The sequence below is a fragment of the Nylanderia fulva genome, unplaced genomic scaffold (assembly GCF_048542155.1).
Source record: "Nylanderia fulva isolate GAGA-0341 unplaced genomic scaffold, ASM4854215v1 Scaffold771, whole genome shotgun sequence".
NCBI classification, from domain to species: Eukaryota; Metazoa; Arthropoda; class Insecta; order Hymenoptera; family Formicidae; genus Nylanderia; species Nylanderia fulva.
Window position 1 is genome coordinate 14807 of NW_028190885.1, and position 16718 is coordinate 31524.

General features: G+C 28.6%; 1 protein-coding gene across 1 annotated transcript; it reads left to right on the plus strand.

The window, feature by feature from the left end:
* Positions 1 to 499: 499 nt before the first annotated feature.
* LOC114930931 (uncharacterized) lies at positions 500 to 10557 on the plus strand. Its single transcript, XM_085489025.1, is given in 3 exon segments — positions 500 to 840; positions 6151 to 8875; positions 8877 to 10557. Coding segments are annotated over 3 exon segments (4023 nt in total). The 5' UTR covers positions 500 to 763; the 3' UTR covers positions 10098 to 10557.
* Positions 10558 to 16718: the final 6161 nt, after the last annotated feature.

Below are 16718 nucleotides of genomic sequence, written 5' to 3' on the forward strand. Positions count from 1 at the left end.
AAAAATTTTTATTATGTCACGATATAATTTGCATCAATTTTGTTTTATGTCTCGAAGTCATTTTTCAAATGTTTTAGAAAATTATTTTTTCATATTTTTTTATATTGCATGAAATTTTTTTACTCGGCATGCAATTTTTATTCCTTTATATTCATCATAAAAAAGATGTTTACTTATAGACAAATATACATGTACATACAGTTTGCAGTTTTTTAGGTATAAATGTGTTGTAATTCAAAACGTTCTTCTAAATATTTAGTTCACCTTTGACAATATTATTATATCTATGTGATAAGTATTTAGCTAAAATTAAATACCACTAATCACTTTATGTATATACAAACGGTTTAAAAAAAACGTGAATCAAATAAAAATACATATGATAATTATATGTATAAATAATTATGTCTAATAGCGAGTTTACGTATAAACATTTCTTACAAATCAATGTCTTTTTCGTCGTGAATATATAAACAGATCTACATATATACGAAAAATAAAATAAGTTATTTTGCTTACGCGCCAAAAACGTCTATTGCGCGTATGACCGGGCTGGTACATACCTACACTTGCGCGCATTGTGTACTGCTATCTGTACGCGGCTTGCAGTAATAGCGCGAGATAACAGCTGACTTACACACGTTGAGTCTAGACAGACTGTGTATATACGTGTAGTGAAAGCTGTATAGTGTTTATAGTAGTAAGTGTATAGAAGTGTTTAGAAGAGTGTATACAAGTAAAAGAAGAATATATTATAAAAGTGATGGGAAGAAAATACGACAAAACACATTTGCCTCTCACTCGCCGCAGGATGTCGCGAAAGAAAGGATGGATGAAAAGGTTAGTAACACCATTTTAAATTTAGGTGTCCGAAAATTCGCAGAACACCCTGGGAAGGTAGAGAGTGTTATCTGAACAGAAAAGTTCTGTATCATTCTCTACCTTCTCGAGTGTTCCGCGAATTTTCAGACATCCTGTATAGAACTTGGGTTCGGCGAAGCAATCTGAAACGTCTGGATGCTCTTTTGACTCATTTTGTTATTTATTATATATAAATTTATTAGTGATGTAAAAAATACTTTGAAAAAGAAAAATATTTTTAATAATTTTTTTCTTACATTAGATTTATACAGAGTGACCAGAAGTCCAAAAAAGGTGGAATATTTCATGAATAATGCGATTTTGAAAAAAATATTTTAAACTAAATTCGTAAAACAAGGCGTATCATAATTTTATAACCCAATTATATTGTACCTTACAGTTTTTTAAATTTTAATGAAAATAAATTAAACTTACAATATAATTATATATAATTATAGATAAATAGACTAAAAGTAGAATTACACTTAAAAATACTGTGGCCTGAAATTTTCCAATCAGTGTATTGTAATAGAACAAAAATAGAGTAAAGAAAGAGACGTCTGCAACGTCTTAGATTTACTTTGCCGAACCCAAACAGAGTATCCCAACGTATTCCAAGCTTTGAGTGCATAAAGAATAAAAAAAAATTTTATAATTGTTGCAAAAGATATAGCCGGGCAAGCATAGTGCCCCCAACTAGTTTATAAATGACATTTGGCCTGTCATTTTCTAACTATAAAAAACAATTTTTCCTAGTTTTGCTCCCTAACTCTATAATGTCCAGAGAAAAGGTTATTTTTATTTCTTTTCTCTATCGCAAATATTTTACATTATCACACATCAATTTTTTGCTAAATTCTAATAAACCAAAGACACCAAAAAAATTTTTTTTATTCTCGAATAAGAACTCAATTAAAAATTTTAAATAAAATAAAGAAATGGCCTTTTCAGTACGTTCCTTTCGAGGTTCAATCACAAAACTTTTACAGAATATTTTGTCTTTGTCTCAATACTCTCAAATTGTTTCAAATTTTTCGAGTTGGTGCATCATTTAAAAAAAAATAAAAATTACTTTTTTTGCATTATTTCCAAACATTATTTATTTTTCTTATAACAATTATAGTTTTGATCATACATAAAAAATATAAAATTATGTTTATACAAAAATTACAGCAACTTTTACAAAGATGTAATCGAAAAGTAAATTTCTATATGAGAAGAAATTAGCTCTTTTAAATTTTTGAATATAATGCTAAAAAATAGTTTTTATTTTTTTTAAGATATTCCAACAACTTGAAAAAAATTGAAAACTTTGAAAGTATTCAGACATAAAAAAAAGAATATTCTGTAAAAGTTTGGTTATTGAACCTCGAAAGAAACATTCTGAAAAGGCCATTTCTTTATTTTATTTAAATTTATCGAGTTTTTATTCGAGAAACCAAAAAAAATTTTTTTTAGTGTCTTTGGTTGATTCTGCAAAAAATTTATGTGATGATGTAAAATATTTGCGATAGAAAAAAGAATTAAAATAAAAATAACCTTCTCTCAGGAAATTATAGAGTTAGGGAGCAAAACTTTTGGAAAAATTGTGTTTTTTACAGTTAGAAAAAGACAGGCCAAATGTCATTACGAAACTCGTTGGGGACACTTTTATAATAGCATGCTTACCCAGCTATGAACTTTGCTCATTTTTGCTTTATTTTAAAGAAAATAAAGCCATGTTGGTAAATTCATTCAAATATGTACATATTGTTACATGTATTATTAATTTACTTGTACACTTCTAATGAGTAACAGACTAATTTTAAATAAAAAGAGAATAAAATAAACGCAAACAAAAAAAACCATACAATAATTTTGTTATCACGGCTCTATCTTATTTTACTTCAAAGATTTTTAATTTGCTCTAATTTTATATTTTGCAATGTTTATTTTATGATATTTTTTGATATATTTTATTACTGCTTTAAATTTCTGTACCATATTTTTTGTTTGCATTATTATTAAATAAAATACGTTATAGAAAAAAAGAAAGTTTCCTAAAATAAAATTATAAAATTATAAATAAATGCAAGATAGTAACCTGCTTACTTTTATTTGTTTATATTTACATCTCTGTTGTTTTCTTACAAATTATATTACAGTTATTACTCTTCAAAAATGCACATGTGAATTCATTAGACTGGTGACAATATATCGCGTACATTCAAATGTTGAATAAATTAATATTTTTTTGGTGATTTTCTACAACACAGCATAAATGAGTAAATCTGAAATATAATATTTTCTCCATTTTCTTTACACACCCAAAGTTTTGATATTTTGAGATACGCTGTATAAAAATTGTGGAAATTTTTTTGTTCTGTTTTACAATAATTTTATATATAATAACAATTAAATAATATTTTATATATTATTTGTTAACATTTTTTAATTACAAATTTGTTAAATTAATTTTAAAAATTATTATAAATTATTATTAGAAATTATATTTAAATTGTTTTTTACTTACATTTTTTAAACATTTTTATTTCAAATAAAAATAAATAAAAAATAATAAAATAATAAATTTTATTTAAAAAAATTTTTTCATATTTTTAATTTTTATATACTTTACTAGTACGAACTGTACTAATTTTTTTACCAAAGTATAAAAAATACTTTTTGTATAATTTTTAGATACAGAGTAATTGACAACTTGTTTTTGAAATGTTATATCCATGAGTGAATTCTGAGACAATTTAAAATGTTGCTAAAAGCCTATTTTTAATATTGTAAATATTGCTATTTTGTTATATTGAGAAGGATATACTACAAAATATTTTTATTTTAATACTTGTAAAGAAATTAGTTATTACCAAGAAAAAAATAATATAATAATACCGTAAAAGTATAAATAAAAAAATCTGTTTATTTTTATTTTGTTATCTATCTTGAAAACAAAATCTTTGAAAATAAATTACTTTATACAATATATATACTAAATTTACAGAGTAGTGGTGGTAGTGGTGGTAGTGGTGGTAGTGGTGGTAGTGGTGGTAGTGGTGGTAGTGGTGGTAGTGGTGGTAGTGGTGGTAGTGGTGGTAGTGGTGGTAGTGGTGGTAGTGGTGGTAGTAGTAGTAGTAGTAGTAGTAGTAGTAGTAGTAATATAAAGAGTATTATACTTTTATTATTACAGTTGTTAGCACCAGAGGCGATCTTTTCGTGGGCTGGTTATATTAAATCCAGAGGCGGTCTATTCGTGTGCTGGTTATATTAAATCCAGAGGCGATCAATTCGTGTGCTGGTTATATTAAATCCAGAGGCGATCAATTCGTGTGCTGGTTATATTAAATCCAGAGGCGATCAATTCGTGTGCTGGTTATATTAAATCCAGAGGCGATCTATTCGTGTGCTGGTAACTTTCTAGATTAGAAACGATTTGCATGTGTGTTCTGGTTATACAAAATTTGATCCAGAGGCGATCTTTTCGTGGGCTGGATTATATAAAATCCAGAGGCGGTCTATTCGTGTGCTGGTTATATTAAATCCAGAGGCGATCTATTCGTGTGCTGATAATTAAAAAAAATATTACACAATTACAATTACAATTTTACATTAGATGTGGTTTGCATGTGCGCTACAGTAGTAGTATTTATATTGTTAGCTATCTATTTTTTCAGTAATACATAATTTTATAATTAATAATTTATTTTTAATTGTACATTAAAATAAAGTTAATAGTAGATATCTTGTATCGCCAGTGATGAATAAAATTAAAAATAAATGTGAGACGACCCAACTGGCTTAAATTAATTCTTATTATTATTAGTTTGATGCCATGTACAAGAAAAGACAACGTTTCGACCTTAGGTTTAGGTCCTTATCAAGTCTAAAATTAACATTAAAAAATACAATAGATGTACATACAAGAATTTTGATTTTTAAGAAAGTAAAGCGCAAACCAAGATTATAATAACAATTTAAACGTACCTTACAAATTCTTTAGTGCAATATATAATTAATTTTTTTCATTTTACATATTTCAATATAAATACTGTGTCACGTAAACGTTCAGTATGGATGGTAAAGACGAACTAAATTAAACAGCTTTGATTATTCTATCATAGATCGGATTCAAATTCTCTGTGTCTTTCTGTAGGTTGATCGTGTTATTAAATTTTTTTATAAAAAACATTTCAGCAATCTCTCTTTTCCTAGTGTTTGTTTCTCGATGTAAAATATTTAAGTTTGTCCATTTAAAGTCATGCGAAAAATCATTTCTATGTTTGCTTATAACATTTTGATTGCTGACATGCATTTTTATATTATTCATATGTTCTTTAATCCGAGTATTAAGGTGTCTTTTAGTTTGTCCGATGTATGTGGCGTCACAGTCATTGCAGTCAACTTTATAAACTATCTCGGTCATATCGGCTTTAGGTAATTTGTCTTTTCGGGGTTTAATATTTAACATTTTGATTGCTGACATGCATTTTTATATTAAACCCCGAAAAGACAAATTACCTAAAGCCGATATGACCGAGATAGTTTATAAAGTTGACTGCAATGACTGTGACGCCACATACATCGGACAAACTAAAAGACACCTTAATACTCGGATTAAAGAACATATGAATAATATAAAAATGCATGTCAGCAATCAAAATGTTATAAGCAAACATAGAAATGATTTTTCGCATGACTTTAAATGGACAAACTTAAATATTTTACATCGAGAAACAAACACTAGGAAAAGAGAGATTGCTGAAATGTTTTTTATAAAAAAATTTAATAACACGATCAACCTACAGAAAGACACAGAGAATTTGAATCCGATCTATGATAGAATAATCAAAGCTGTTTAATTTAGTTCGTCTTTACCATCCATACTGAACGTTTACGTGACACAGTATTTATATTGAAATATGTAAAATGAAAAAAATTAATTATATATTGCACTAAAGAATTTGTAAGGTACGTTTAAATTGTTATTATAATCTTGGTTTGCGCTTTACTTTCTTAAAAATCAAAATTCTTGTATGTACATCTATTGTATTTTTTAATATTAATTTTAGACTTGATAAGGACCTAAACCTAAGGTCGAAACGTTGTCTTTTCTTGTACATGGCATCAAACTAATAATAATAAGAATTAATTTAAGCCAGTTGGGTCGTCTCACATTTATTTTTAATTAAAATAAAGATTTATTTTTAAAAGATTTTGTTTTCAAAAATATTTATAAATATTTTTTTATAATTTTTATAATAATATTTAACAAAATACTTATCAATAAATGTTTTCTTGCAGGCGACAGTTACTTATCAGTGAGAAGACAAAGCAAGACGTAAAAAACTTGTCGGAGATGTGTCAAATTGTAAGTGATACAGGTATGTATAATGTCGAACAAGATGTTCGATTAGCTAATAAATTAGACTCGAGAAGCATTGAAGATGTTAGTATGGAATCCGTCGACTTTAAAACATCGGATGAATTATTTCCCGATATGACGTATTCAAATATCAAAACAATGCAGTGTCTCGAGTCAAATACATGCATGTATGTCGAACAAGATATTCGTCTTTTCAACGATAACGAAAAGTTAATTGACTCGAGAAGCGTTGAGGATACTAGCGAATCCGTCGATTTAAACAAATCGGAAGAATTATTTCCCGATACGACGGATTCAAATATCAAAACAATGCAGTGTCTCGAGTCAAATACATGCATGTATGTCGAACAAGATATTCGTCTTTTCGACGATAACGAAAAGTTAATTGACTCGAGAAGCGTTGAGGATACTAGCGAATCCGTCGAATCGGAAGAATTATTTCCCGATACGACGGATTCGAAAATCCAATCAATGCTGTATCAGAAGTCAAATACAGCTATGTATTCTGTAAAGCAAAATGTTAAACTTGGCATAGATAAATGTTTCGAAAGCATGTATATTGATGATTCCAATGACTCCAAAAGCATGCATTATGATAAATCCATTGATTTTGAAAAATCGGTAGAATCATTTACCGATACAATGGATTCTAATATTCAAGTAATGCGATGTCTAGAGTCAAATACAGATATATGCAATGTAGAAAATGGTGTCGAAGATGACAAATATTATGTTATAGAAAAAATTAAAAAGAGCTCTATTAATAAAGATGATATCAAAGAAAATTTGCCTGCAGGCCGTCGCATTATGGACTTCTCTTTTATATGGACTGAGCTGCACAGAATCTTTGACAGACATAATAAAGCACTGGACTGCTCGTCAATTGAAAATTTGTTACTTATAAAGTCTGAAAAATGTGGGTTGAAAACCCAGCTGTTCTTCCAATGTAAAATGTGCAAAACAAAAGCCAGCATTTGGTCAGAACCCACAAAACCGGAAATAATGGACATTAATACGGCTGCTGTAGCAGGAACACTTACTGTGGGAACTGGTTATGCCCAGCTGGAAAAGCAGCTTGCAGTCATGAATGTTCCTAGCATGTCCGAGCCAATGTACATCAAGAGTAGAGACAAATTAGTCGACGAGTTTGTAAACACATCTATAGAAAATATGAAAACGGCTGGTGAAATTGAAAAAAAAATCGCTCTTGATAACAACGAAGTTATAAACGGTATTCCGTATATAACAGTTGTAGCGGATGGTAGTTGGATGAAAAGATCGTATGGTACCACGTACGACTCTCCTGCCGGTATTGGAGCCATAATTGGTTACCGCACGAGAAAGGTTCTCTACGTCGGTGTTAAAAATAAATATTGCATAATATGCGATATGGCAGAGCGAAGAGGTATCGAGCCGAAAACTCACAATTGCTATAAAAATTTTGATCGCAACGTAAGCTCCACAAAAATGGAGAGCGATGCCATTGCAGAAGGTTTTAATTGTAGCCTCGAAATGCATGGTCTAATTTTTAAAACGCTTGTTGCTGACGGTGACAGTAGCGTATACCAAAGTATTAAAAATAATAATCCATACGGAGAACATATGATAACAGTTACCAAAATAGAATGCACGAATCATCTGCTACGTAATTTATGTAAAAAAATTAAAACTGTAGCAGAGAAAACTCGGCCAAAAACATCCAGACGGCCTGGCTTAATACAAGTGCGAAATGTAATAAAAAACAAAATTTTAGAAATACGAAAGGAAATAACTGAGGCAGCCGCTCTACGAAGACAAGAACGGCAACCTCAACATCGTCAGGCTATGGAATTACAAACAGATATTTTAAACATTCCTAAGCATGTTTTTGGCGATCACAAGCAATGCAAAGAACGTGGCAAAGAGACTTGCGATGGAGAAGAAAATTATATAGATTCTTTAAAATCACATGGTCTCTATTTAGAAATAGAAGAAGCTGTCGAGTATATAAGTGGTTACTCTGACAACTTATTGTTAAATTATACGAATAACATTACAGAGTCATTTAATTCGTCGATCTGCGCACAAATTGGCGGCAAACGTATTCTTGTTAATAAAAAAGGTGGTTACAATGCTAGAGTTGCGGGGGCAGTTTTGCAATTTAATACGCAACAAGTAATTACAGAAGTACATAAAAGCATGAATAAGACTGTTCCGCCTATTGTCGAGAAGTTGGAGAAGCGCCGAAGAGAAAAATTAGAGAAAAATAAAGAGTATCGACAAATAGAAGGAAGATCAAAAAAATTCAAACAAAAATCGGGAACAGACTCTTATTATGGTCCACACTCGCAAAAACCGGATCTACCGTCCGATGTAATCGAGCAATTTCGACAAAATCATTTTAAAAAATTGTCCGAAAATGCAAAAAATTGGCAAAAAATTGAACGCGACACTACAAAACAAAATGAATCACAACAATGGCTACAATTGAGACGTAAAATGTTAACGGCATCTAATTTTGGAACCGTATGTTGTAAAAGAATGAAAACGTCTTGCGCATTGCCTGTGAAAAATATTTTATATCCTTCTGCTATTGAAACCGAGGCAATAAAATATGGTCGCGAAAAAGAACCAATTGCGAGAAAAGAATTAGTCGAAATACTAAAAAAAAGAGATTAAACCTTGTGGATTATTCATTGATATTGAACATCCATACTTGGGTGCTTCTCCAGATGGACTTATAGATGAAGACGGTCTGGTAGAAATAAAATGTCCGCACTCAGCTAAGAACTTAACAGCTGAAGAAGCTATAAAGATGACTCCACTAAAGAACATCTTTGATAAGAAAAATTCAGAACAAATGAATAAAAATCATAAATATTTCTATCAAATTCAAGGCCAGTTAAATATAACGCGGCGAGAATATTGTGTTTTTACTATGTGGACGCCAAAAAGCTTAAAAATAATACGTGTTATAAAGGATAATGATTTTTGAAGTAATAAAATGCTACCCTTTTTAACAAATTTCTATTATAATTGCATGCTGCCAGAAATCTTGGATAGTCGGCATAATAGACATATGCCTATTAGAAATCCAGATTATATAATAGAAGCTCAAAAAGGGGTAAAAAAATTAAATAGTTGTCGACAATGTAATACAGAAAACAAAAATATTATCAAAGAAAGTCAATGTTGCGAATATAATAGTTTATCTATGAAAGCAACTGTCACTCCTGTTACTGTTATAAGTGCGGAACAAGATGACGATTGCGCTATTGTAAATAGTTACTCACAAAATAAAAAAGAACTAACTGAAAACGATATGGCACGACAAAAAAATTTTCTCGATAATCGTCCTATATCTGATAGTGAAATAGAGAAAAATGTATTACCTGTGGATAGTCTAATAAACGACGATTCATTGGACAAATTCTTGCGCGTCGTAAAAAATACATGTCCTTTTGAAACACAAAGTGTGTTATATTTAGAATATTCTCATTTAATTGAAGCAAGTCGTAGCGACAAAAGCTTACAAATTATTGGAGGAAATTGCAGTAATCATTGGCGATGTATATTTTTTGACGGCACCAAGCTTCGAGTGTATGACAGTCTACCCGATTGTACATACAATAAATTGGTGCCTAAAGAAAAAAATTACATTCATCGTCGTTATCCACAAATAAGTGCAAATGATATTATATTTGAAAAGGTTCAAAAACAACCTGATGGCACATGTTGTGGAATTTATGCTGCAGCTTTCGCTACAACTATAGCTTTAGGAGAAAATCCTTGTAATATGACATATTCGAATCGTATTGATAATATGAGGCAACATTTTCTTTACATTATCGAAGAAAATAAACTGTCGCCTTTTCCAAAATTCTAAAAAAAGAATCTTTAGGAAAAGATGCCTCAAATAAATATAACACAAATTTTATGTATTTATATCTAACGATATATACATAAAGAGGTGCATGTTTTTGTATATATCGAAATTATATATATATCGATTTTGCAAATAATACATAAATGTCAATATTGCTATAAATATCAGCACTTGTCTCTTCTCCCTGTAAAATAAAACAAAAATTCTTTCTCGATTTACACCTACCTTGTCGTGGTGAAAAAGCTTTATACTAAAAGGTGTAAATAAGAGAGCAACAAAAAATTAAATTAGAAGTACAATTTATATCATGTTTTTTAGTGTCTAAAAGAAATTGTACAGACACTTGTACCTTTTCATCATATAAATATAAATATAGAAACACATATACATATTATGTATGTCAAAGTGAACAATAAATTGTGTTCAAATAAAGTAAAAAAAAACACATTTATATTTATATTCTTATCATCGACATTATACGCAAATATATGCGTATAAGATGATGTGTAACAATGTGTATATATAATTATTTTTTATAAAATTACAAGTTATATAAAATGGGACATTCTATTTAAATATATATCCTATATATACATATATATATATATATATATATAGGATATATATATATATATATAGGATATTTAAATAGGATGTCCCATTTTATATAACTTGTAATTTTATAAAAAATAATTATATATACACATTGTTATATATATACACATATATATACACATTAAAAACAATGATAAATTATTAAATTAAGGCCATGTGTAACGAGCAATACGATATTATTTTATTATTGAGAAGAAAATTCTTAATTTGAAATAATAATTATACAAACGTTTCGAGCTCTACTTGCTCCTCTTCAGTGCGCAAAAAAATAGTGATAATAAATAACGATAATAAATAAATACATAAAATTCTAATAAAAAATCCGCAATACATAGTCAATATAAGTTATATAGTTGAGTCATAGTTAAAACGCAAAATATATTTACAATGAATTGAGACCATTAAAATAGTTCAACAAAGTAAGAACCCAATTAGAAGCAGAATGATTCGTCCGGTTATTCATAAAATATATTAGAATTATTAATAAAAACTTGGAGTGACACTTATACATTACTCCAAATGAACCACTTATCGTTATTTGACGAAAGTCCCTCGATCTGGCAATGATTATGTTCATCCTCTCCAAATTATTTGATATTTGTTAACTGAATTTAAAGAATTTATTCAATTGTAAAATAGGATTCCACTAATGTGTATGTGAAAAAAAGATTAAAAATTATAAATTAAACTAACTACTAAAATATTGAACCTTTATGCTTACAAATTGTTCCGAATAACTTGAGATGACGATGCTTCTAATTGTTGTTGGTCTTATTGTTAGTACTTGACTGTTGTCTAGTCTTTTAAAAAGTCGAATAAATAGGTGTCAGATCTCACAAAATAAACATTTACATAAGTCTAAAAATTCGATATTTCTTCTAGAATGTCGAAATACGCGTTGTTAAGCAATTCGGTGTCTGTGTTATTATTTATACCATGCCTTTGTTCCTTGATGTGTATCATTTCCGAGATAAGTCTTTTATAATAATTAGATTCAATATCAAGTATTTTAACGTTATCCCAATCAAAAGCATGTTTTTTATCCATAATATGTTCAGAGACCACAGAATGCTTGGAGGAATCAAATTTAATATTATGCATATGCTCTTTTAGTCTAGTGCGTAATTTTCTTTTGGTTTGCCCAACATACGAAGCTTCACAATCCTTACAATTAATTTTGTAGACAACATTATTATTATTGTTATGCACGTTTTTGTCCTCGTGGACTTTAATTAATTTGTTAAGATTATTTAGACAACGGTATCCTACTCTGAAATCTGATTTTTTTATTGTCGATGCTATTGTCTCAGAAATGTTATTAATGTATGGAATGACGAAAAATTTTTTCTTGCTATTATCTTCTGCAATTTCTTTTTTTCTATTGTTGTTAAACTGACCATTGTTTAAAACTCTTATTCTCTTATTTATTTCTTTAAAGATTAAATGAATAGGGTAACCGTTGTCCAATAATATTTTAATACACAATTCTAAATTTTTCTTATGATATATGGGATGAGATAATAACAATGCCCTATTAATAAGATTATAAATTACTCCTATTTTATGGCACATAGGGTGACTCGATAAAAAAGATAGTACTCTACCTGAACATGTCTTTTTTTGAAACCAATCTAAGTGTATGATGTTGTCAATTATTTTAATGTTTAAATCTAGAAAATTTATGCTTCTATTAATTTCGTATTCAATCGTAAATTGTAGTCGTTGATTGTAACTATTAAACTTATTCAATACGCTATCAATTTTATTCTTTGGTGCCACCATAATAATGTCGTCTACATATCTATAATATATTCCAATACCGATGTCCAATTCATTAATTATTGATTCTTCAAGATCTTGCATAACAATATTAGCAATTATTGGCGATAACGGGGAACCCATAGGTGTGCCATAAACTTGCTTGTATACAATGTCATTGAATGTGAAGTATGTTGACGACAATATAAATTTAACCATGGAAATGAATTCATTTTTTGGAATTAATGTATGTGTATTGATATAATTCCATCTATTATTCACACTTTCTATTGCAAGATCTATCGGAATGTTAGTGAATAGTGAAACCACGTCTAATGATATTAGAATATCTTCCGCACCAATTTTCTTACCCGCTAGCTTGTTGTAAAGTTCAAAACTATTATTTACATTACTTTTTCCCGTAGGAATACTATTTGAAATGATTTTATGTAAAAATGTGGCTATCGAGTAAAGCGTGGTATTAATCGATGACACAATTACTCTAAATGGAGTATTCTCCTTGTGTATTTTTGGGAGACCATAACATTTTGGAAGAAGGGAGTCGCTGGAACGTAGTGAGTAATATTCTTTATTAGAAATGAACCCTTTTTTTTGCCATTTCTTAAGAATATCGTTTAGTTCCTTTTCTATTTTGGAGGATGGGTTCTTTTTTATGATAGAATAGGTGCTATTGTCTTCAAGTAAACCTTCCATCTTATTCGTGTAATATTCTTTTGTCATCGCGACTGTTACGTTGCCCTTATCAGCCCTTGTAAAAAGAATATAATGACTCAACTATATAACTTATATTGACTATGTATTGCGGATTTTTTATTAGAATTTTATGTATTTATTTATTATCGTTATTTATTATCACTATTTTTTTGCGCACTGAAGAGGAGCAAGTAGAGCTCGAAACGTTTGTATAATTATTATTTCAAATTAAGAATTTTCTTCTCAATAATAAAATAATATCGTATTGCTCGTTACACATGGCCTTAATTTAATAATTTATCATTGTTTTTATTGTCATACGAGCTTGAGCATTGGTATGTGATGTTTTGATTAGGTATTAATTTAGCATTGCTTTATATACACATTGTTATATATATATATATATAGGGGCAAATGGGGTAATTGCAGTCAGTATAAATTATTTTTTATTTTCAGAAAAAAAAATATCTTTAGAACCAAAATGAAATAGTTGACGGATACTTCATCAATCATTCTTCGAAAGTGGAAGCATAAAAGTTAAGAAAGGTAATATATAATATATAATATATATATATATATATATATGTAAGAGAGAATGGGGGAATTGCAGTCAATAAGAATTATTTATTTTCAGAAAAAAAATGTCTTCAGAACCAAAATGGAATAGTTGACGGATACTTCATCAATCATTCTTTGAAGATGGAAGCATAAAAGTTAAGAAAGCTAATATATAATTGAGCCTGCATTGATTAAAAAAATCTATAAATTGACCACAATTGACCGACGTGTTGGGTAATTACGGTCGCCTCTTGGGGTAATGCCAGCTGGTCGCTAGCAGGCAGAATTCGGTGGTATATTTTGATTACGAGATTGAAAATCCATAGAACCAATCTACGCCAGCACACTTTTTTTTTTATTAAAATTATTGGGGATGTTGTGACGTTCAGCAAACTCAAATGCTGCACAGCGCACTTGAAGAGGTGTCTGTCTGTCTCTCTCTCTCTCTCTCTCTCTCTCTCTCTCTCTCTCTCTCTCTCTCTCTCTATATATATATATATATATATATATAGTTAAAAATTAAGATAAGTAAGCTTAAATAAGATTATGTTTTTATTAATACACATGGTTTATATATACAAGTAAAAATGTTTGCACATATAACGTTTAAATATATAATATTGTATAAAACACACGTGTATATATATATATATATATATATATATATATACGTGTGTTTTATATTTATAATAATTGAATAAAGACATTTTAGGCTCACTCACCTCAAATTAGATGTAAGACAGAAGTTGCATTTTTTTAAATTAAAGGCTGTGTAATAAAATAGATAAATACTACAAATACGAATTTATTTTATTGTTGCCGTTTAGAGGTAGTATCAGTACTAGATGCTCAACCATTTTATTGTTATCATTTGAAAGTTTAATTGTTAGCACATAAGTCTAAATGATGTAAAACGTACATATAATGAATAAATAAATATATTATGTTATTATATTTTGTTATATATTTTTTTTTCTTTTTAAAATTTAATTTAAACGTTATTTTTAAGCAATTATTTTAAGGCAATTCTAAAATCATTATAACGTCATACTATTGTCATCTAATGACGCAATTTTATTGTCATCTGATGACATCATACTGTTGTCATCTGATGACGTCATTTATGCTGTGACAAATGGCCGTCAGTATAGGGTTATTTGTACGTCATACTGACCGTCAGTTTGACGTAAGTTCTGACAAAAACGTACGTAAAAAAGACGTCTCATTGACGACGTTGTGCTACCTGGGATATATTATATCTATCTTCACAAAAATTCTATCAATAAACGTAAATTAACTTGATACTTTTAACAAATGTAATATATCGAGTACAGTATACCTAAAAGTTACCACAATCAAATAAATCAGTATAATTTTCTTATACGATACACATTTTAAAATAATCAAAGGAATAAAAAAAATATCCAAAAAATAGACAAATTTTAGAGAGTTGACTTTGGACGGTATTTATAGTCCAAGCTTAAACATCGTCTTAAGATTTTCTTGATTAAGATAGTCTTGTTTGTAAGTATGACTTGAGACTTCATGTATTCATAGTTTTAATTAAAATGAGACGATCTTCATAAAAAAATAAACACTTCTTGTTATTTAAGATTTTTTTACTGAATTTAGTGCTTAAGATGATCTGATTTACTTTCAGTAATCTTTGGGATTTTTCTGATGTATCAGCGAATGAAATATGTTTAAATATAGAAAAATTTAACAAGATGTATGTCTATACCATTTATTTATGTTATCAAATTATTACAGACTCTAAAGTATTGTTAGAAAGTAATTTTACTGTAAAAAAAAATATCAAGCAAAAAAAAAACATTATATAGATCCCGAAAAGAATTCTTTCTTAAAATTTTAACAAAATATTCTCCTTGAAAAAAAGTGATGCTACAACTTTGAAACAAGAAGCATGGAATCAAACTTCCGATTCATATATCTATTGTAATAAAGTAAAAAATCTATATATTTTTTCTAATTAGGTATGTTAAATGCTTGAAATAAAAATGTTAATTATATCTGAAGAAAATCTAATATATTTGCGATAGATAGTTTCATTTTTAAGCTAGATTTTAAATATTTTTTATATTCAAAGTAATTTAATTTTTAACATTTTAATGTGTAATAAATTATTACAGAGAAGCGTTCAATTTAGAAAATTATGGAGTAATTTAAAATCAGTACAGAGAGATATCCTTACACAGGAAAAACATGCACGTTTATCAACAGGTGGTGGACCTGAACCTAAATCTGCAAAGATTGACCCGGACATTGCCGCAATAGCACCCAATTTAATGACAATTGCACCAACATTATTTTCATCAAATTTATCAGATAAAATACTAAAAGGTACTTTCATCTTTATTTTATTTATTTATATTATAATAAAAATTGAAAAAATAGTAACAATGAATATTTTTCAGAACGACAACAAAGAATATTAATGATTTGTATTCCTGAGGAATTAATTGAAAATGTGGAGAGCATAGACTTTATTGATGATGATTTCCAGGAAGTTAATAATGATTCTATTATCACACTTCCTACAAATGATAAAATAATTAATTTTATTGATATTTTCTATTAACATATTTGTTTATGAATAAGAATTTAGAATTTTTGAATGTTACAGACTCAAGCAGTAATGAGACTGATGATGCTGAAAAAGAAAATAATCCAGTAAATGAAATAATTAAAAATAATAATAAAGATAAATTTTATTAATATATTTATTTTTAGACACACCCCTCTCTCTCTCTCTCTCTCTCTCTCTGTGTGTGTGTGTGTTGCGTAGTATCTTAAGCATATTTAACAATTTGTTTTGTACTGGTGGAATCGGCAGACCACGATTGTTAATTTTTGCTAAAATCCTTCTTCAATTTTTCGTAATATTCCATATAGGAGGAATCCTTATTAATCTATAGCGTCTTTTAAATTGTAAATTATTATAAAAGAGTTTTAAAA